Source organism: Odontesthes bonariensis, chromosome 5, assembly GCF_027942865.1.
Source record: "Odontesthes bonariensis isolate fOdoBon6 chromosome 5, fOdoBon6.hap1, whole genome shotgun sequence".
NCBI classification, from domain to species: domain Eukaryota; kingdom Metazoa; phylum Chordata; class Actinopteri; order Atheriniformes; family Atherinopsidae; genus Odontesthes; species Odontesthes bonariensis.
The window spans coordinates 32,366,736-32,388,587 of NC_134510.1; the positions used below are offsets into that span (position 1 = coordinate 32,366,736).

Below are 21,852 nucleotides of genomic sequence, written 5' to 3' on the forward strand. Positions count from 1 at the left end.
AACAAAAGTTTGAAGTCATTATATGTGTTCCGTCCCACTGCATCCCAACTTTCTTTGCACGGTTGCTGCAAATCCAGGGGCAGTGCAAGAGATCCCTCCCCTGTCAGATCCCAGACAAGCCCCCAATAATGGCGTGACCAGGCTGATACACTGCAACATAAAATGGAGCTTGAACTAAAAATGTAGAAGAACAAGGGTTTTATTTGACTGGAAAGGTAACTCATTGGGACACAAACTTCAGCATGGTGGGCTGCAGCAGCAAATTGTTTGTGAGCAATTATCAACCCTCACCATGCAAGGCCTACATCTCACAGGTGTAGCCAATGAAAAAGCCAGCTCATGTAATAGTCACAAAGTACACTAGTCAGCAATGGTCCTTCTGTAGCAATCGACTCGTGGCCCAAACTTTTCTAAATGCTTGCTGCAAGCACATCAACACTTTATGTTCAGAAGAAAAACTTTTTTTCTTTGAGGAGAGAGTCAGCGTTGATATTCACCGTTTATCTTTGGTTTTTATGTGGTTCCTATTTGTATTACACTCTTTTTTTATTATTATCACACACATGTTTTTCCAGTCTGCAAGCTGGGCTGTAACATAAATAATTCTACTTGAATTTTTCTGATTATATGGTCATGAAGGCTGCGGGAAATTGTCAACCAACCTCAATCAAAAGTGGGAAAAATCTGACATGAGTGAATCCTATAGGTTGTTGATTTTCTTCATTCCCTTTTATTATTTAACTGGACACGCTTTAAGTTAAACTCGTTTCTTCCTGAAGTCTTGTATAAATTTATAATATACAATGTAAATATCTTCTGTTTAACAGTGATATGCCATGATTAAAAATTAATATTGGTATGTTCACTTACTTATTTTAGTCTTGTTATTTGTGTTGTTTCTATTCCTGTTCCTATGTCGTTTCAGTATGAATCACAGTGTGAAGCACTTAGAATTTTTTTATTTATGAAATTTGCACTATAAATAAACTCGGCTTGTCTTGCCTTGAGTGTAAACATGACCACTAGTCAGAAGAAAGCTGCTCTACATTTCTGCATCCAAACAGACTTAGGAAGTGAAGAGGAGCTGTGCCGGTTGAGCTACGGTGCTGCATTTAATGTCTGCAACCATAATGGATTATTCTAAGCTCACTGAGACTCTCACAACCTGGTTAATCAATTTGATTAAAACACACACTCATACAAACACACACGCACATGGCAAGACATATGTGAGGGCATGAAGACACATAAAAGGGACATAATAAAAGCAGAGATACACAAAAACACATACTGAGATACACCCACACACTGCTCAGAGGGTGGCATGGATACTTGGATATTAATACAATGTGCTTTGCGCCAGCAGCCCTGAGGGATTTAAACACACTCACACGCACACTCCCCTTCATGTTTATCCAGACCTCACTTTTAATAAATATTTGAATTTGCCACACTTTTAAATTCTCAGCCCCAGGCCACGCTCACACATCTGGGTCCTCTTCATCCATCCCACCCCCTTCCTTCTCATCATCATCCCTCTCTTTTTTTTCTCCTCTGCTCTGTTCTCCCTTCTGCCATCATCCATCTACCTCTCCCTTTTCCTTCCTCTTCATCTTTTCTTTTGTCTTGCTCCACAGGGCTCATCTTTTCATGCATCACATGACATGCAAAGCAATGAAATCGGCAACAGAAACGCGCACACAGAAATGCACGCACACAAATACCATTTTCTCTCAGTTTTTAAGGCAGTGAAAAATAGGTGATGTTTCAGTAATATGGAGGAAAAAACAGAAACTTACGCTATTAAACCATTAATACCACAATAAAACCATATGCACTGCTAATAGAACTACAGTTGCCACTTTATACAACTCAATCAATACCTCAGTGCTATTACTTTGAGCATAATCAATATATTCATAATAGTGCTATTAGGTGTATTTTAATTTGTGACATTAAAAAGTTGTGTAGAAGTCTTGTATAAGCAATTAGACAAAATCAGCTTTATCCCAATATGAACAGACTTTGTTTTGAATATTAGACTGCATGTTCAAGCCTCTGTTCCCTAACCCAGTCCAACTAAAAGGACCAATCAAGGTAGCGCTTTAACATCTTTAAAAGAAAACCCTGCCTTACTTTGTCAAAGGGTAATTGTTATGGCTAGTCAACTGAGTCAAAGGTGTCCATACAACAGTGCACATGAGCGGTTTTCATATGAAAAACCAACTTCAGACAACAGGTAGTCAGACCGCAGTGAGGACTCACGCTTGGCCAACAGCTGTGTTCTCCGGCACATTCAGACTGTAGGTGGAGTTGGTAAACTGTGGTGGTCGGTATCCAGCGAGGATGGCAACAGTGGCTGGTGGACCTTTGCGGCCCCGTCCATCCACTGCCTGCACCCGCAGCAGGTACTCCTTGCTGGGGGTCAGAGGTCGTCCCGTGGTCTTGATCACACCAGATCGACGGTCCACCTCGAAGCACTCCTCGCCTCCTTTACAGGCAGATAAGAGGGAAAATGAAGGAAGGCAATGTTCTTGTCCATTACTTTTATTTCATAAAGAACATATTTCATTAATCTAAACTGTTTTTTTTATGTCACACATTTCCTATGAACCATAAGAACCCTGTTATATCCCAAGGAAAGCTTTCAGAAAAGACTGTTCCTTCTGAAATGTTGCTTTCACAAAAGAGTTTTTTGACCATTTATATGTGATATGTATGTGTTATATTTATATGAGTTACAGATTTTCCAGTAAAGGCAAAACAGAGAAAGAACTTGACCCATTATTAACCAGAAATATTCCAAGAAAGCAAACTGAAAATGTACAACTAAGTTGCATCTGAAAGTTGTTGAGACATGCCTTGCAATTTTTAGGCATACTTTTTCCAAAATAACATAAACAAGTATTCTGATCAATAACTTGACTTCATAGTTATGTAGAGAGTGTTCTGTTCGGCTTTTATTTGAAAAATGGATCAGTTTGTGAAGTTGACCATGTAAACAAGCATCAGTCAGTCTTTTAGTTTGTCCATTTGTATATAAATAAATGGAAGGAGTCCCAGCTGCCCAATTATAAAAAGCAATTGAGGCAAATTAATGCTTGAGGGATGCTGGGTGTTTGCACTTATTTCTGTGAGTTTGTTTGAGAGCTACTTAACACCCTCTGAAGACTTAAAGAAAGAAAAAAAGAAAAAGATCATGTTCACTTTACCCACACACCCCAGGTTTGAGAAAAAGAAAGGATGGAGATGCGGATGGGGGGGGGGGGGATTAGGAAAGTAGAAGAAAAGGAGTGATGTGACAGAAGGATGGGAGAGAGAAAAATGAATGGATGATGTGAGGAAAGGAAGGAAAGGAGAGTTTTGTAGTGAGCTGAGTGATGTAGAAAGAAGTATGAAGGAGAAAAATGAAAGAGAGAGGAATTATGAAAAGAAGATGAGAGAGAAGAATTGTGGAGTAAAGAAGAAAAGAGGAAAATGCAAGAGCAGAATCCCCAGCTATTTACCAGAGGGGTCTGAACCAGCAGCTGCATCCCTGTCAATCATCTCAATCAATTCATCAGAAGTTGATCTGAGATTCACTGAAAAAGTTTGTTTGCATCTACAGGTAGGATTTCAGTATTAAAATGGACAAACTGAAATAATAAAAAAAAAATCTGCACTTGTGACTACCAAAATAAGACAATCTTGTTATTTTTTGGGGGGCTTACTAGATCCAAAAATGCATCATTCGGGGAGCTGCTCAAATTTGCGGGGTTCTGTCACATCACAGTAACAGCTCAGAGTAGAATTATCTAGCCTCACCTTTGATTTCTCACAAACAACTTCAAATCTTGCAGTTTTCACTGTAACATAGACTTAGGAGGTCAAATCTCTTTTGTTCTGACTTTATTCTTTGATATCAACAGCAAATTCTCATCAGCAGTTATGTTGTTCACTTACGAAATAAATTAGCTAATAATGTTTTACCAGCACAAAGTCTAGTGTTTTATATCCTCACTATACAATCTGATGTGTTGTTGGTGTTAATAAAATGTTTTTTCGAACGCAAAATGTCTGAATTTCATCGTCACCATTTGAAATGGAATGCATCCTTACACTGGAACCCACCGTTACAAGATAAACTTGTTTAAAACATTTCCTAAAGAAGAAATAGCTCTTAAAGTTATGGACAGTCTGTGAAGTCCAGGGTTTATGCAGCTAACTTGAGGAGGTAAAACAAGATTGCCGGTAGCCATCTTACTTCAGCGTTCCCTATTCTCAGTGCAGTATTTCAACAATCTGGGCCAGAAAAAGAGATCAGTACCCTTCTGTTACCAAACTGCAGATGTTGGAAATGTGAGTACTTCAGAACAAAACTGTCAGTCAAATATTCGCCTACTAGTTTGGTGTTGTGAGCTTATTAAAGGTAATTCATGTTTTAGAATTCATGTTTCTATGGTTGCGCAAAGCTGCACAGCAATCTCAAATAAGGCCCAACCTGCAGAAGAGAAGGGTAGAGTCAAGTCGAGATGCCCACTTCAACTCCCTTAAACTGGTCGCTATGGGCAGACGTGTAAACACAGAGCTGCAAAAGGAGCTGAGGTATTTTAATCCTGTGGTATTTTCACCGAACAATGTCACAAGCATTTAATCAAGAACAAAAATGGCAATATGTGTTTAAAGCTCTTAGGGTTCTGTTGTACTGTCACACCTGCGTTAATTATCACATTCATTTATTTTTTAAATGCTTACAATTTGGGGCTTTAATCATGGATAGCACAGTGGCTAGGAAAATATACTATTTTCAGCCTATTTGATAACCCGAGTTAACTTGCTGAACTCACAAACATTTTCAAAGAACTGCTTGACCTCCATCGTCCCGCTCCTTAAACTGTGAAAGTAAGATGTTCAAACCGAGGAAAATCACATCATAGCCACTAATTGGCTTTACACACACACACACACACACACATACACACATACACACCGTGTGAACGTATTTCAATATTGGCACGATGTTTAAAACAAATTACTGGAATATTTGTCGGTACACATGTAGTCACAATACGCCAAAAGGAAGTCAGAAGATTTTAATATGAGAGCATTAGAAATGAGCTCTTAAAATATCAGTCTAATTCCTTACTCCTCCATCCTTCAAATTTTTTTACAAAAATTTAATAACTCCACAGCCACCGGCACCCATAGGCCTACCTTGCACCTCTCCCACTCGCTGCCTCTCCGGAGACTTTCCTATTATTCCCAAATCTGGGAGCGTTCTTTGCCTTGGGGGGCGATTAACAGTGAAGCTCCATGGCGTTTATGTGCGTTTTTCTCCCTCTCTCCCACTTGACGGTAATTGGAATTCAACAAGTCAAATTTTATTTAGAAGTCACTCCTTTGAGCAAAACAGGTTTGTCACAGAGTGTCTGGCAGAGCAGCAACAGACCTAATTACAGATACTGGCAGGAGATAAATGCAGGAGCAAACATATGACAGGTTTCAGAAAGAATCGACTGGAGAAAGAGGGAGTGTGACTGTGGTAGAGAAGGGAAAAATGACGGAAGAGTGATTTGAATTTTCTTTTTCTTTTTTTTTTATCTTTTTTGTCATGACAGAAGATTCTCTATCAAATCAAAAAAGTTATTTTCTCAGAGCTCAAGTTAAGCCTTAAACACCTCACAACTGAAACATATGCAAACACACATTTGGGAGTGCACCCATTTGTAATTGTGGACTTTCTCAAAGATTAATGAAGAGTAAAAGAAAAGGTGTCAATATACTCTTAACTATACAGTTATATACCAGTTTATACAGCATAATTATCTATGTAGTTCTTATGGATAATGAAATTAGAAATAAAATGAATAAAAAAACAAAAACATTAAACACTCACCATCCAGAAGAACGAACTGCGCTTGCCCCTGTGTCCCATCTCGTTGCCGTGCCGACAGTCGGTAGACAACGGAGCCAGGAGTGGCGTCAGGACCAATGGCGCCCAGGTAAGGTGAAGGAAACATTGCCCACTGCAGGTCAGCCTGACTGGGCATGCTCAGAGTCAACCTGCACAGGTACCACTCATCACCTGGAGAGGAGGAAGATAAAACAAGGGATATTTACTCATATTAGGTTAAAAAACTTGACATTATTGTCTGTGATTACAGTGGTGCCATTATAAATAATTTGTGGGGTTGCAAATTTGCAATTTATCTTTAATCTGTTGTGTCCAACATTTTTATAATTTCTATAGCCTCCACTTGACTCAAACAGTACATTGCATCCACTGTTGATGCCCCTGCATGCCCTCTGGTGACAAAAGTCTTAAGTTAAAAAAACCTCTGAAATGAGTCCTTAGATGACTGAAAGTTGTGCTGATGACTCGTATACTTACTACATACTACTGATCATTGGACGACTGACACAATCTGTTATTTTTCTGTCTGCAACCTTAATGTTAACTGCTCAAAGGTTAGCAGGCAAAGAGCAGCATAATCAATAATAAACAAATAAACAAATAATTAGAGAAAAAAACTTATAAGGACCGCCTCGGAAATTATATGATGTATCTCAAGGGGCTATCCTTAAAATAAACAAATTTGAAAATATGTTTTCCCCGATGAATCCAATGATGAGGAATATTCTTGGTGTCACCAACTTTAAAGTAAAATGTCTGCCTTTAAGCTCCTAAATGCTACACAATGTATCTAACTTTGTCAAAATAACTGTGCCAAGACACCAGATATACTGTAATTTAAGGTACATTTTTACAGATTCAAATATTAGAGATGAACATCCAGAAAATAGCTTTCAAATGTATCCTATACAAATTGCAGCATAAGCATTAAGAAAAGCTTCAAAATGGAGTGATCATGCATCTATGGACTTAAAATTACCAATCACATATCATACAGATATGATAATTATCTGAGGTCTATATTGCTGTGTGCTATTGTTTCAGATATTGTTTGATTGAGAACAACTATTTTCTGGTAACAGAAATATCTGCCACAAAAGTAAAATAAAAGAGGCTAAAAAGCTTTTTGAGCCACAGAGTTGGATAGAAGTTTCCATGTTGATTAATGAAAACATTCAATTTGATGAGTGCATGTTTTCATTTTGAGATGACGCAAATGCTCTTTTGTGTATTATTTCCAATAGATTCTTTTTTGTGAGTCATTTGTTATAAATGTTGCACTCTCAGGGTGGTCCGTGGCATAGTGGGTTGAGCATGGGAAGCCCCCATGTACAAGAGGCTATAGTTCTCACTGGCCCCGGTTCGAGTCCCACATCGGACGGCCCTGTGCTGCATGTCGTTCCCCCTCTCTCTGCAACCTGCGTCCTGTCACTCTTAACTGTCCTATCCATAAAATGCATAAAAGCCTAAAAAAATATAAATGTCAAATTCTGAAATAACAATTTGAGCCAAAACATGTGCAACAATGTCATTATGTCCATTCATGTCAATGCTGCTTTACAAACTCTACAAACAACAGTTTTGCGTATTTAAGTTGCTGCTTCCGTTTTGTAAATGGTTGCTATTGTTGTCTTAGCTTTGTAGTAACGCAGCTTGTAAGCTAAGCTATTTCACCGTGTTCAGACAGCAAGTGTAAAAGAGGAGCAGCCAAAGGGGACATGGTAACATTTCTTTCCAGCATCTGTCATGTTTACCGGTGTTTCATCTTTATCTTTCTCCATGAGAAGACAAGAGTGAAGGAGTAATGTGGTGGTGGAGAGAAAAAGAAAGCAGTTCCTCCAACAAAACTTTCAGAAAAAAGGGCATGAACACAGCAGGGTCTCCCACTTGCCCAGTCAAAAATACACGCACACATGCTTGTATCTACATTTCTACCCTCCGTCTTTATCTTGTTTCTCATGCTGTCTGTTTCTGAGGAGGGATTTGTTCAATTTAAAGGTGCCTCTGCGTTCGCTGTTGCTTCGGCTCCTGTGTCGTTTCACAGCAGCGCAGGAGACAACAACCCAAACAAGAGAGGAAACTTCACTTCAGAGAGACCAAAGAAGAAGAGAAGGGTGAGGTGATGACAGGAGATGAGGAGGAGGAGGAGGAAGAGAAGGAGAGAAGGTGACAAAAGAACAACATCTATCTCTGTTTCAGTTTTTATATATCACCTCTGAAGGTCTGTCAACAAACTGGGAGCAGAGGAGGCGAGGAAGTAAAGGTCCCTCTACTCATCAATGTAGACAGCAATTAAGAGTTGAATAAGAAGAAAGTATTGGAGGAAGGAGGAGATAGGAAGTATGAGAGAGGGAGGGAGAGAAAACACATACAGGAAGAGAAATTAGTGAAAGTAGAGGAAAAATTGGCATGCAAAAAATAAATGAAGAAGAGGAAAACTGAAATGTGAGAGTGTGAAGAGAAAGAGCAACAATAAGAAAGAGTAGTGCTTAATCAAAATAAAATAAAATAAATTGGTTGCAGTTTGTGCAAAAGTTTCACTGCTTTGTGATGCTGTCAGACTTCTGTGATATACATTGTCCACATATACTGTTGTCTGTCTTTGAATCTCAAGCACAAACAAATGTCTTCAAATCACAAAAATACACAGACAAAAAAACACCTTTCTTGTACGTCAATGTGTTTTCTTTCCCGTATCAAAATAATTCAGTGCATCAACTGCACATTCATGGATAAACAATAACCGATACTGATTAATTGAGTGTACTTTTAATGGTGTCGTTTCAGTTTGAGGGTAAAAAAATCTGTTAAAAACATGGTGACGTTACTGTTTCTCACACAAAGCATAGGGGGAGATGTAGTTCCATAAGTAAACGTGAAACCAGGAACTTCCAATCAGTAGAGCTAAGATAACCCGATTTTAAGGAAATTCATTGAATTGTTTTTTTTTTCCAGCAACAAAACTGTCGCAGATCATGAATAGAGTATCTCATATGTAAATGAATGCTATTTCTGAGATAGCCATCTTAATCTGAAAATAACAGTATATACTGTGCCAGGCTAATATATGCAGTGAGTCTACTAACACCTGTAAATAAAAGAATAAAAAAGGGAAAAAAAAACAACTTCGGAAGAGGAGAATGAGGTGATAATGAAGAAGAAGCCTTCCAACTCAGTGCTCCCGTCTTCTTCTGCATCACTGGTCCTCAGTCAACCCATACAATCTAGAATAATCACATCTATTTCTGTCTGTTATTTTTCATACACAGCTCACAACCCAGCGTATGTAAGTGAAATGAAATCTGTCCCATTATCATGATAAACATCAACACGTTCGGATGCAGCGCCAGAGGTCAGCACCATGTGTCAACCCAGGCACGAGCTATAAAAACTCTGCCTCTCTCTGTGGAAACGCACATCCAGGAGGGGGAGAGGGGAAGCAGAGCTGTCAGCTGGACAAAATGCCTCCTTCATAGCTCCGGGCAGATGAAAGGTCACTGACACCAGAGTAATGATTTCTGAAGACTTGTCACAACAGCAGATGGAGAGCCGACTGGACACCTGCATTACAGGATGATGCTGTTATCTTAAGACAATGTTGCAGAGCTTCCTGGTGAGTGTGAACGAGTCAAAGTAGTTTTCTAACGTTTTTGCTGTAGACAAAGAAAGAGAACTATTTCATTTGTCGAGCTGCCAAGACAATAAAGAATTCCATGATGAGGAACTCAAAAAGATCTGAAAATCACAAACTGAAAGAGAAAGTAATCCAGATTTCTTCAAGAGTTCGACGAGAGACAAGTGTGAACATATGAAACATTATATAACAAATTAACCTTGCAGTCATGCAGGCAACCATCTCTGTTTTTTACTGTAATTGCTCACATAATTTCTCATGTACCATGTGTGTTACTGGAGGATTCAACTAAGGGCAAAACCAGCAGACTGTAGAAAATGTCTAGATTTTCAGGATATGAACAATAGATAGTCAGATTTCCGTTCACGAGCAAATCAGCTCTGAATAGTGTTTTGAAATAATCAAATTGGAGATTTTTCCATTAATTTCCACTAATTGGTTTGCTACAAATAAACTAATACAAATAATAATAATAACAATAACAATACATTTTATTTAAAGCGCCTTTCAAAAACACTCAAGGACACTGTACAAACAAGAAATGAGATAAAAACATGGAAATTAAAACAACATGCAATATTAAAATATACACAGAATGGAGCGATCAACGGAGGTAAGCACACTTGAACAGATGGGTTTTGAGTTTAGACTTGAACAGAGGGAGAGTGTCAGTAGGGCGAATGTCAGGTGGGAGAGAATTCCAGCGTTTGGGAGCAGAGCGGGAGAAAGCTCTGCTCCCCATGGTCCTGAGGCGGGCAGAAGGTTCGATAAAGTGGATAGAGGAGGGAGATCTAAGGATGCGGAAGGGAGTAGCAATGTGAAGGAGATCGGAGAGGTAGGGCGGGGGGGGGGCAAGATTATGGATGGCCTTGAATGCATACAGAAGAATTTTGAATTGAATTCAGGGAGCCAGTGAAGCTGCTGCAAAACTGGGGGGATGTGATGAAATGAAGAGGTTTTGGTAATGATACGAGCAGCTGAATTCTGAACCATTTGAAGCTTTTTGAGGCAGACCAATGAGAAGAGAGTTGCAGTAATCAATGCGGGAGGTGACAAGGCTATGGATGAGAATAGATGCAGAGCGGGGAAAGAGAGGTCCAAAGGCGATTAATATTGCGTAGATGAAAATATGCAGAACGGGTAATGTTATTGATGTGAGAGGTGAAAGATAAGGTGCTATGACAACCAGACTCTTGACCTGAGGTGGAGATGTCAACTGAAAGAGAGAAACTGTCAGCTTTGGATAATACAGATTTGGTTCCTACAAAGAGGATCTCAGTTTTGTCACTGTTTAGTTTTAGAAAGTTGGAGGTGAACCAAGATTTAATTTCAGATAGGCAAGAGGTGAGGGAAGAGGTAGGCTTCATAGTGTCTTCAGGGTGGTGGTGTGGACGACACTGCTTGTGATTGTAAATCAGTAGATGTAGTCGATGAAACAAACTGCGGTGGACATAAACAAAGGGAAAATGGAGAGAGCTCTACTTCAAGCATTAGTTTCTTTTCTGGGAATGTATGGGACTTTATAAAAATGGGAAAACACTGGTCTGTTACGTGAGTTTATCGATTACTAGCTGAAAGTCACATATTTTAATCTTAACCAGGTCAGATCTTAAGTTGTTTTCATTGCCACTAACATGCATCAAGTCTTCTATGAAACAGGTAAAAAAAAAGTCAACAACCAAGCAGAAAAACTTTTGTTTTGCACATTGCTTTTTACCATTTCAATTAACCTTTTCAAATTTATATTTTCTGAAAGAAAGTTTTGTTTATTTTGTCACGGCAAACAACGCAATACGTCCGGCAGACTTACAGACTTTTCAGTTAAACACTACATAATTCTTGAGAATGCATCACAACAGTCTAATGATGTCATTCTTTATTTCAATGGTTTTTTTTTCCTCCAAAACCAAACATTTGAAAAACTACAGTGTTATTAAACTTTCAGAATTATAGTCTTTATTTTCCAGATGAGCATTAAGTCCATCGTTATGATGGAAAATTAGCCATCTGTACAAGCCGATGAGGTGCACAATGAGCAGTTCGATGAGTATGAGTATGCACATAGCCTGTTTTAAGGAGAAACTGTGAGAAGATTTTCATTTCCACTAATTTTCATTTTTCATTATTAAAAGAGAACACCTGCACAGCCTATTCTGACTCGGACCGCGCTGCAGGACATTTTTTGGAGCTCTTGCTGTCATAAATAAGTGCAAAAGAATCACTTTAATGTCAGTCCGCAACAGGGTAGTTAAACATAACGAAATGGTGTTTTTCCCATTATTATCCCCCATGTTTCACTGATGTGAAGCTTTACATTTGAAACCAAACCACAACGAAGAGGACAGTGCTCTGCATACTGGAGGTGTCGAAGCTTCTTGCCTTATCCAGCTAAACAACAGAGTTTAGCCGGAGTGAAGTGCAGCACTCCTTCATATCCCCTTTCACTCAGCCTTCACAACACAGGAAATGTGCCTCGCAGCCTGAACGGTGTACTGATCCCTGATGCGAGCCGCTGAGCTAAAGCCAGAGCTCGATGAACACATGCATGCATGCATACAAAAATGCAAAAACTCAGCAGCAGACAGCCTGAAGCGGTGAAGAGAAGTGGACGAATGAGAACCTGAGTGGTGTGGAATCATTTCCACACTTGATGGGTGTGTTTGACCTCTCAAGCATGGCATCATTTGTCTGGGTTCTTGCACATCTCAGTCATGAAATGAGTGCAAAATTATGCCATCTATGTGAGTTTTCTCACTTTCTACTTAACTGTATAATTTTTATTTGCTGAAGTGAATCTAAAACACATCTCCAGGCAAGTATAGATGTATCTGAGCTTTTCTGGACTGTCTAATACACAAAAAAGCGCCTGAAAATGAGCCTCAATTTGTTCTGCTCTGCTTTCCATCCATGACTTTTTTTTTTTTATCCCTCTGCTTCTATCCATATCCTCTTGTGTTTTGGGGTTTCATTGTTAGATTAAATTTTCACTGGCACTGAACTGCACCGCAGTTTTTAATGTTGAGTGAGTTGCTTCACACTGCACTGAATCTGTTGAACTGTATGTCTTATGACGGGTCGATGCACAGCAGAGTAAAGAAATGCAGGACAGCGTCATTGATCTCACCTGAACAAAGAAACCGAACTACAGAAGCTAAAGGAGGAAATTCTCTGTAAACAAGCCAACGTACTAGATCTGTGAAAAGGCTGCATTTATGAAAATCAATTGACACTTTTGTATCTCTTGCACAGCAGCTGGTCGGAATATTTTCTTGCTCCAACCGATGGATGAAAATTGTGGAAAACAGCCCACACAATTTCTCAGAAGCTCCAGCAGGAGTATAGCTAATGGCAGAACAACTGAATTGATTGCTTTTTACGTCTCATAATGAAATCAAAATCAATATGATGTAGTATGTATGTATGAGTGTTTCTGTATGGTAGGCTTTATAGAAACACTGCTACACATTATACACGTTATCTGAGTAGAGAAGTCATTTTCAAGGTATTTTAGAATGTCATTTTCTGGAAAAGTATGAAAAAATATCAACGACCTATGTCACACTCAGGTTTAATATATGCATTTATTGCACTATCTTTATATCCTGCCCCCTTAACTAAAAATTCACAAAAAAACATGAAAAACCATTGGTCCAGGCTGTTGGGCTGACCAATCAAAGAAGACTGGTGTAAAAGATTGATACATGTAAAGAACATATCCAAATATGCAGATACAAATTACTCTCTGCTGGCCTTTTCATTGCAATACTAAATAAAAACAATGTCTTATTACAACCTGAGTGCTATTTGTAGCTTTGATCATAATTATTTGAGATCATGCAACATCAGGTAGCAACTAACAATCAGTTTCATCAGCCTCGCTACAAATCTATTTGCAGGCAAAAGCCACAGATGTTGCTGGTGATTAATAGCTGTGGACGGAGAAAAAAGTAAAACCCAAGTCTTAAGTAACAAAATGTTTTTCCAGCAAATGTCCAGCAGTCTGTCCACATTAAAACTGGACTAAAACATAATGTTAACATGTTATTAAGCATGCTAACTTTACTACAAACTTAAAACTAGAAAAAAAAGCCATAATATTGTCTTCCAGAAGACCTTACAAAGCAGCCAAAAATCCAGAAATCTTTATCAAGAGTTACTTATCAGCTGCCAGAAAAGCTCGTAAAACAAAGCAAGGCTTTCTCAAACAGTAATATTGTGAAAGACGGTAAGATGGTGGCTGATATGATCGCCTTTTTTCAATTCAGTTATCTAGTGTGTGGCCCTTTGGTTACTGTAACTACTTCAATGCCCAACTTTGGAATAAAGGCCTCAATCATCAGTGCAGGCATTAAGATGTTCAATGATATCATACTCAAGACGGTAATTTTTGACCAAGTGGGCTGAAGCAGATTACCACAGATGTTTGATGTTGAACGTCCCAGCTGGAGAGAAAAAACAGAAGAGCTAATGTTTGCAGGAGAAATGCGATTTTTTTTTTTTTATATCTGTTTTTGTAAATTCCCTCTTGCTTGTCCTCTTACTGTCATCTCTGCTGTGCCTCTCATATACTCTACATTTAGGTCCCAGTTGAACTACTGTCACATTGTTTATGCAATCTTTGTGTTTGCCACAATACTTTCTTCTTCCGGTTGTATCTAGAGAGCGATTTTTTTGAGCTTTTTGTCTCTGCTCTGTTTGTGAGTTGATTGTCCTCTGCTTATCTGCTGGATCAGTTTGGCTCAGGCGATGGCCTAATTTCCTGGCAGAGATCGATAAAGTTTTTCAAAGCTCTCAAGCATTACAAACCCACACAATTTGATGTGTTGAGCAGAGAATGCTGTTTTGGCGTTTTAACCATTTTAACAGGAAGTGTAGAGGGTGACACATCCTTCACACAAGCGGATAAACACTCCCAGTGAAGTGGGGCTAAGTCCATCTTAAGCCGCCACTTACTCATTTGAATCTCAATGCGGAGCGTGTCACGCCTTGTTATGCAAAACTAGGGTAAAAAGAGAAAGGGAATTGTGCTTTGTTTACTCCAAACTCCATTCTGCTGTCTTTTGATTCAAATTCATTTATTTGTTTAGGGAGGGGATTTGTTTGTTTGACACACAGCGTATCGGGATCAGAGCGGGAGGCAACAAAATTGAGAGGACGGAGACACAATGAGAAGAGCTATTTTCTGAGTTTTTCCTCAGAGTATATCTGACTTGAATGGCAGCTGATGTATTTAGCGTGAAGCGTAGCTGTGGCAGTCAACCAACGCGGCTTCAGAAATAGAAAACTGCTTCTGCTGCCGGTGCTCGCAGGAGCTTCAATTACGGGAGGTATGGAAAACAACATGTAGGGGGGGGGGTACATTAAAATGTGGTCGTGCCCACAGGTTGTCACGCAGCCGATGATGATAGGTGATTAAAGTGAAAGACGGGTTTATATATGAAGGGCTTTTAACAAACGTTTTTTTCACAACCTGCCATGCAGAGCAGCGGGAGAGAAAAATTGAGATCAAAACAGGCGAGAGACATTAAAGATGAGAAGAAAAGTGCAAAGAGACGTCAAACATACAAAAGAGAAAACAAGCATAGACCCAGAAAAAAAACCCAGCGTAATGACTCCAAGGTAACCTTTCAACTCTGTTAAGTTTCTTTGAAAGTTTTCAAAGGAAGACTGAAGAAATAAGCAAATAAATTTACAATAACTCAAAAAACAAGAAATACAGCAATTTCAATGTGTCAACTACAAAAATGCACATAAATAAAAGCTAAATGTTGTACTGTCACATCAACTTACTTAAAGTTTCTGTGGTTAGAAGTTGAACATACTGAGAAGAATATGCAGATTTGAGACAAAGTCTGGCCTGAAAAGGAACAATGAAGTTCAAGATCAATGTTGAGATGGAGAATATTTGGAATCGAAGAGGTTTTGCTGTTTTTGCCTTTCTTAACGATGTTCATGCAGATTTGATTCAAATAGAACCATCAGCTCTGAAGCATCAACCATCACTGATCACGTGAACAATATCACATGATTTTTCTGCCTTCAGAGAATAAATATGAATTATATTTGCTTACCTAAAAGAAGAATAATCGCAATGCCAATCTAAAACAGCTTACAGCCTTAAAGAACAGTTTGAGGGAATATGGACCTGCTACTTTCATTTTACTTTCCTTGATGCTTTGTTCTCGTCTCTTTGTTTTAGTTTTTGGCCGATGCGTTTACATGTTTAATTTCAAAGCTTAATTTCCTGCTTATCTCTAATCTTTTCCGTCCTTATGTATTCAGATGTTTTCCTTCTGCCCTTATTCAACACCATTTCTTAGTTGAGCTTCCTGCAATTCTCTGATCTGTATTTTGAATTTTTGGTTGAGGTTTTTTTGGCATCATGCTCCACTGTTTTTTGTCTTGTTTAATAAAGGTTTATTTATTTTCTTCACCTGCCACCAGAGTCTTAGGCTGTCCTCAAAGTTTCCACTCATTCACTATACAGTCCACAATGAGGTAAATCCCTCACTTTGTAGTGGTGTTCAAAATGAACTAAAACTCTGCATTCGCCATATACAACACTATGAGTTTGTCAATTGGTGCACCAAAAAGTAACATAAAGAAGCTGTTTTGGATGTTTGTCTATTTTCTTGTGTTTATTTCTGCATTGCCTAGTGTGCTGCTGAAGAATGGCTCAACAAAAATAACATAAATACAGACGGTTATTACTGTTATTTCAGTTCAGCAACACGGAGTAAAAGATGCATCACTCTTTGACAGAGTGCCATGGTGACAGAAGATCACTCGATCCCTTTTAGCCCTGATGTTTGTGTGTGCATCAGGTGAGTTGAGACACACAAACAGACACAGCTGTGTTGGCACTGGAGAAAGATTAGAGAAAGCTGTGTTACTCTGCACGACAGATACACACACACACACACACACACACACGCATGTCTCTCCATCTTTCTGAGGAACCTCTCTGATATAACCATCATCACTACATGTCTTCTGTCAGCACCCAGCAGATGTATTACTCATGTTGGGGGTACATAAAAGTAGAGACAAAAACACACAAGCACTTGACTGTTTCTCTGTGTATATGTCTATATATCTATATGTGTGTGTGTGTGTTTGTGTGGGATTGACAGTATGCTATGCATCTCTGTGGTGACTCGCAGGCTGCAGGTGTTCTCGTAGGATTGGTTGCCGGGACAACACGATTAGTCTCTGCGACATGTGAAAGCACCCCGGCTTTGTGTCACCGTGGGTGTGTATGTATGTTGGATACTGATTATGTGTGACAAGTTTAAAGTGCGTGATTTTAAGTTGCTCTAGTTTCTGCATTTAAACAGTTTTATGATTAAAAATGTTTCTTGTATTTGTATTTCGTGGTTAATATTCATAATAAAACAATTTAGGGTGAGATTTTGGGGGAAATTGAAGCGGACCTGTGTGTGATCAAATGTATCGGCATGAACATTTCAACACAATAGATAAATCTCTTGATTAATTACATATCTTACTGGCGAACATTAATGTGAAAAGTATCTCTTTTTTCTGGTTCTATAATTGTTGAGGATTTTTTGTTTTTGTTTTATAAATGTGACAGCGGGAATACCTGAGTGACTTTTCACCTGCATAGGAACATCCAAACTTTCCTAAACAATGTTAATCACACCACATGTAAGTTGCACCTCTACAAACATTTGACTCTATTTGCTGAAGAATGACAGAGCAGTGAATTGAGCTGCATCTTCAATGAGACTTTCATCCCATAAGTGCACTCCCTTTTCCACTGTCCTGGACTAAAGGTAGGGATGATAGTCATAGTTGTGTTTCGCAAATTTGGCAAACTTGGTGTGGCGAAGCCCGGTCTGAAGGGGAAGAGGTTGTCGTTTTATTCTTGTATAAACCAAGAAAATGCGCAATGTTTTGGAGGGTTCCAAACATTTTATGTTTTCTAAAAGCCAGTACACCATACATAGCTGAGAAACCTTTGAGAATTATCGCAAAATAAAGTATCCAGCTGGACTACAAACCAACCAACAGTCTCTCAGACAAAACTGGTTCACAAGAAACATCCAATCATACGTGCAAAGACTTATTTAGTGCAAGGCTTAACACTTAAGAAGAAGCTCCTCAGCAGTCCATCTATGTCTAAAAGATAAGGGACTGTTTTGAGGACATTGATGGCCACACTCTTGACAGATAAGACAGATGGTTTAAGAGAAGAGTCAAAGACACCATCTATGTTAAACTTGTAGAGCAATCTCTATGCTGTAAGCGGTGGCTTTCAGCATTACATATCAAACATGATACTTAAGCCTCGTTTCCACTATGTAGTCCGGTACGGGTTGGTTCGGAACGGTACGGTACGGGTCGGGTCGCTTTGGGGTCAGCTTGCGTTCCCACTGTACAAAGGGGACCCTCAGGAGTGGGCGGAGTGTGTGCCGAAGCGTAAATAGCAAATAACAGCAAATAACAAATAACATTAATAATTTAGAACCACCTCCAAGCTTCCTCAGCTTAATGCGACACTGGCTCGCAGTCCGGTTGAAACCACTCTCTAACATTTTTGCGGTAATCAGCTGGAAAACTTTTTCGTTTTGCACAGCGCCATCGAGCTCCCCCTGCACAGCCTCCTCACCAACAACGGAGAGCAGAACCTGGAACCGGTCCTGTGTGCTAGGTACCCCAAGCAGAAGGGTTACGAAAATGTTAACGGATCGGTACGCTTTCGTGGTAATGGAAACACTGAAATAAGCGAACCGTTCCGACCCGAAACGTGCCATTATATACCCCTCAAGGTGGTTTCACATTCCCATTTGCAACTGAAATCACGTGACCAAAACATCTCACATGTGGGTCAATTAGGTAAACAACTAATTCTTGATAATTAGTTAAATGACCCACATGATGATCAGAGGGGTCATTGACGCAAGTGAGCCCAAAAAGTAATTAGTTGGGAATGACTACAAACAAGAACATAAAGCCAATGACTCACCACTAGTCAGTTCAAACTGAAAATTCAATTCAGATCAGAGGTGAAAGGAAAAGTGCAGTTATATTCTTCTATTCAAGATCTGAGGATGACCATGACCAGAATGAGTGGTAAACTTCAAACAGAAGTATCTAATAATTTAGCATCTTGCATCTGTATGCCATAAACCTTAGTTTTGGTTGATATGAAGGTAAAATAACTTTTTTCAAAATGCAGATAACGTTGTCCAAACACTAGGGGTACTGCATGAAGGGGTTGAATAAATCAAAAGAAAATATTACGATACTGTTTTCATAAACAATTTAGATACACATTTGCATGCATGCATGGGTGTGGTTCACGGTGTCAAAAGACTTCACAAGGCAAAGTTAAATATTTTCAGTAGATATTAATGCTGTGAAGGTTTTATTTTCTCCACTTATTGACTTAATCTATACTGTTTATTCTCTTTTTAATTGTGTAGACTTTAATTGTGCATATCAATATCAAGCAGAGATTTCAGTTAAACATGGGATAAGAGAGGTAAAAATATCACTTCTTTAAGAAGAAGCCAGTGAAGCGCAACAGATGACACTTCAATTCATGTTTTCTTTTTGCAGTCAAGTCCAAGCAAAAGTGAAAACACTGAACAAACCCTCTTCTGTTTGTGAACCCGGCTCTCCATCTGGTCCCTGGGAGCCAGCGGACAGAGGCCTGCTGCATCCTAATTAACCACCTTATAGACTGGCCTACTTTACCTCAGCACACACACACGCATGCACAAAAAGCCAAAGTCCTGCAGGCACTCAGTTAATTAAGCCCCATTTTTCACTACTGATGAAGAGGGAAGGATAAAAGAGGAAGGACGATTGAAGGAAGAAAGCAGACACAGTATTTTTTGAGCTGAGAAAACAAGGCACATAATGATAAGAATAATAAATGACAAGAAAGTGATAAATCAGTGTATGAATCTGTCTGTTTGGGGGGGAAGAATACACAAAGCACAAAATAATTCACTAGTCAAAAACAAGCGTATTCCAGTTCAAGCATCACTGATTTCGCATTTGTGGAAAAAGACGTTAGTCGGTGAGGCAAATTACAAACAAAATCAATCATTTAAAACAATGTACAATCATCACAAAACCAAACTAAACTCAATCTTCATGATAAAATAATATTTTGCAAGATCATTTTTTCCAAAAATGCATTTTGCTTCACCTCGTGTTTTGTGGGAGTTTGTCTGAAAAGTGAAACAACCACAGACAGTTTTCAGTTGTTCAAACAATCTGATTGGGTGTTAGGAACAATTTATTAAATTATTTTTCTAAAAAAAAAACAAGTCTTTCAATCAAAAGGACCAAGTGGGCCTTTGTTCGTACCTTTGAATATTTAAGGTTTCCTCTAAACTACTGCCTCTACAGACAGGAGAACTCATTTGAGTGCTCCATATCAAAGCCAACATGATTCTTCAGTGTTTCCTTTAACAAAGCACAAAGTCCTCTAAAGGAGGAAGGAGAGGTGGTTCAGCAATTAGCATGACAACACTAATAAAACAAGTTAGTCACCTGCTCGTTGGGTTTAGTCAATAATATTAGTTGGCAAGGTTAGTAGGATTAGAAAATGACCAATGTCAAGGTTCAAATACTTCTTTTTACATATATATTGGTACATATAGGTATATATAGGTTTTAAGCTGTTTCGGTGGTGGGAGACCATGCTGTTAAAGCAATTGCAAGATGTAGATTGCAAAATGTAGATTATTCTCTTGCAAAAGAAAAAAAACCAAGAAAAATGTGCGTCATATCTGCAGTCACAGTACACAGAGTAACACAGATTTTCAGATTTGGAGATGGGTGACCGTATGTGTGTTTTATAGTTCGTCTGTCCTGCCCTCTTCCTGACCACTAATGTCATCTGCCACAAGTCCTGGTGGAGTCCTGGGCTCTCAGGAGTGTGCAAGAGGAGTGAACAGCTACATGAAAACTCAATTAGGGTCGGATTCTGCGGTCAGAGTGAAAATGGTGAAGGGGGGACGCAGTGAGGAAGATAGAAAAAATAGATGGAAAAATGAAAAAGAACGAGAGAAAATATCTGCAATGAGTTCAGCACAACAAGAAAAAAGTAAAGACTTTTCCGCAGATGCACACCAGATCAGACCAGAATGAATCTGGAACAGACCAGTTTAGTTAAAGGAAAAAAAACTGTGATCTGAACAGATCAGACTTGGTAAAACCAGACAGCAAACTGGACCAGACTGAATGAGGCTTGTACCATGTATGTTGATCCAGGTTATGAGACTACTCCATCACTCTGACTCAGGATCAGACAGATGGCGCTGACGTGGTCACGCACACTGTGTGATGAAACAGGTTCCACTGCCTGTCCAAGATGGCCTGATTCCAAAAAACTAAAAAAAATCTTTCTGATAAATATGCACAGAAAAAAATAAACGAGTTTGTGGATAGTGAAGCCCCTCATGTTGCCTACATTCCTAAGTGTGCTGCTAAATTAATAATTAAGAGGTTTAACCACTTACCTTTAAAGTTAATTCAGCCTAGTTTAATAATGCAAAGGCTGAATTAATTGATTGGGATTTCAAGAATATATGACCACAAGTGTCTACTTCTACATGAATGAGTTGACCGTTTTCAAATATAACTGAACTTTACTTATCCCCAAGATTTTTTGTGTGTGTGCCTCAGAGGCAGAGAATACTAAATATTTCTAGCAAAGTGAAATTGAATAAAAGAATAAAAATAGTTTCTCGATCAATATGTGGTAAATTACACACACATGTAATATTAATGTAAACATAATGTCCCAATGTGTTAAATAAAATAGTGCTGGGAGCTGGGAGAATGTATTAAAAGTAAAATCCAGCTGCTGTAAAGACACAAACTAGAGGTTTGAAGATCAAAAGAGGGATCAGATGAGACTTTAGAGCGACATAAATTAAATATGGCCGCTGTGTCCACAGAGCAAACTGATGACATCATTGCATCAGCCGTCATCATTTAGTTCTCAGAGAGCCGAGAGTGAAACTAAGCACAGCTTCACTCTGGATGATAGTGAGGATCCGTGTTTCCCACGGAGGGGAATTCATAACCCTGGGGGGTGAGGCCCATTTCTGTGCTCAGGAGCCTCAATGGCCCCTGAGTCCAATCAATGCAGGCAAACAGTGGATCCACAGGCTTGATTTGTATTGACTTGGTTGCAGAGAGGATCAATGACACATGAGGGGAAACGAGTGATGAGTGAAGAAAAAAAAAAGATTGGAGGAGACAAAAAACAAGGGACAAAAAAAAATGGAGCAAATTAAACAAGAATACGAAAAAGGACGAAAGTAAAAGAAAAGACACA

The 21,852-nt window shown here is 39.0% G+C and overlaps 1 protein-coding gene across 1 annotated transcript in view; it reads right to left on the reverse strand.

The window, feature by feature from the left end:
• The window catches only part of LOC142380346 (neural-cadherin), a 142,801-nt gene that overhangs the window by 71,720 nt on the left and 49,229 nt on the right, over positions 1-21,852 (reverse strand). Inside the window, exons 2-3 of the mRNA XM_075466129.1 lie at positions 5,876-6,064; positions 2,266-2,491 (exon numbers count right to left, since the gene is read on the reverse strand). Of these exons, the coding sequence (XP_075322244.1) occupies positions 2,266-2,491; positions 5,876-6,064 (415 nt within the window). The remainder of the gene's footprint in view (positions 1-2,265; positions 2,492-5,875; positions 6,065-21,852) is intronic.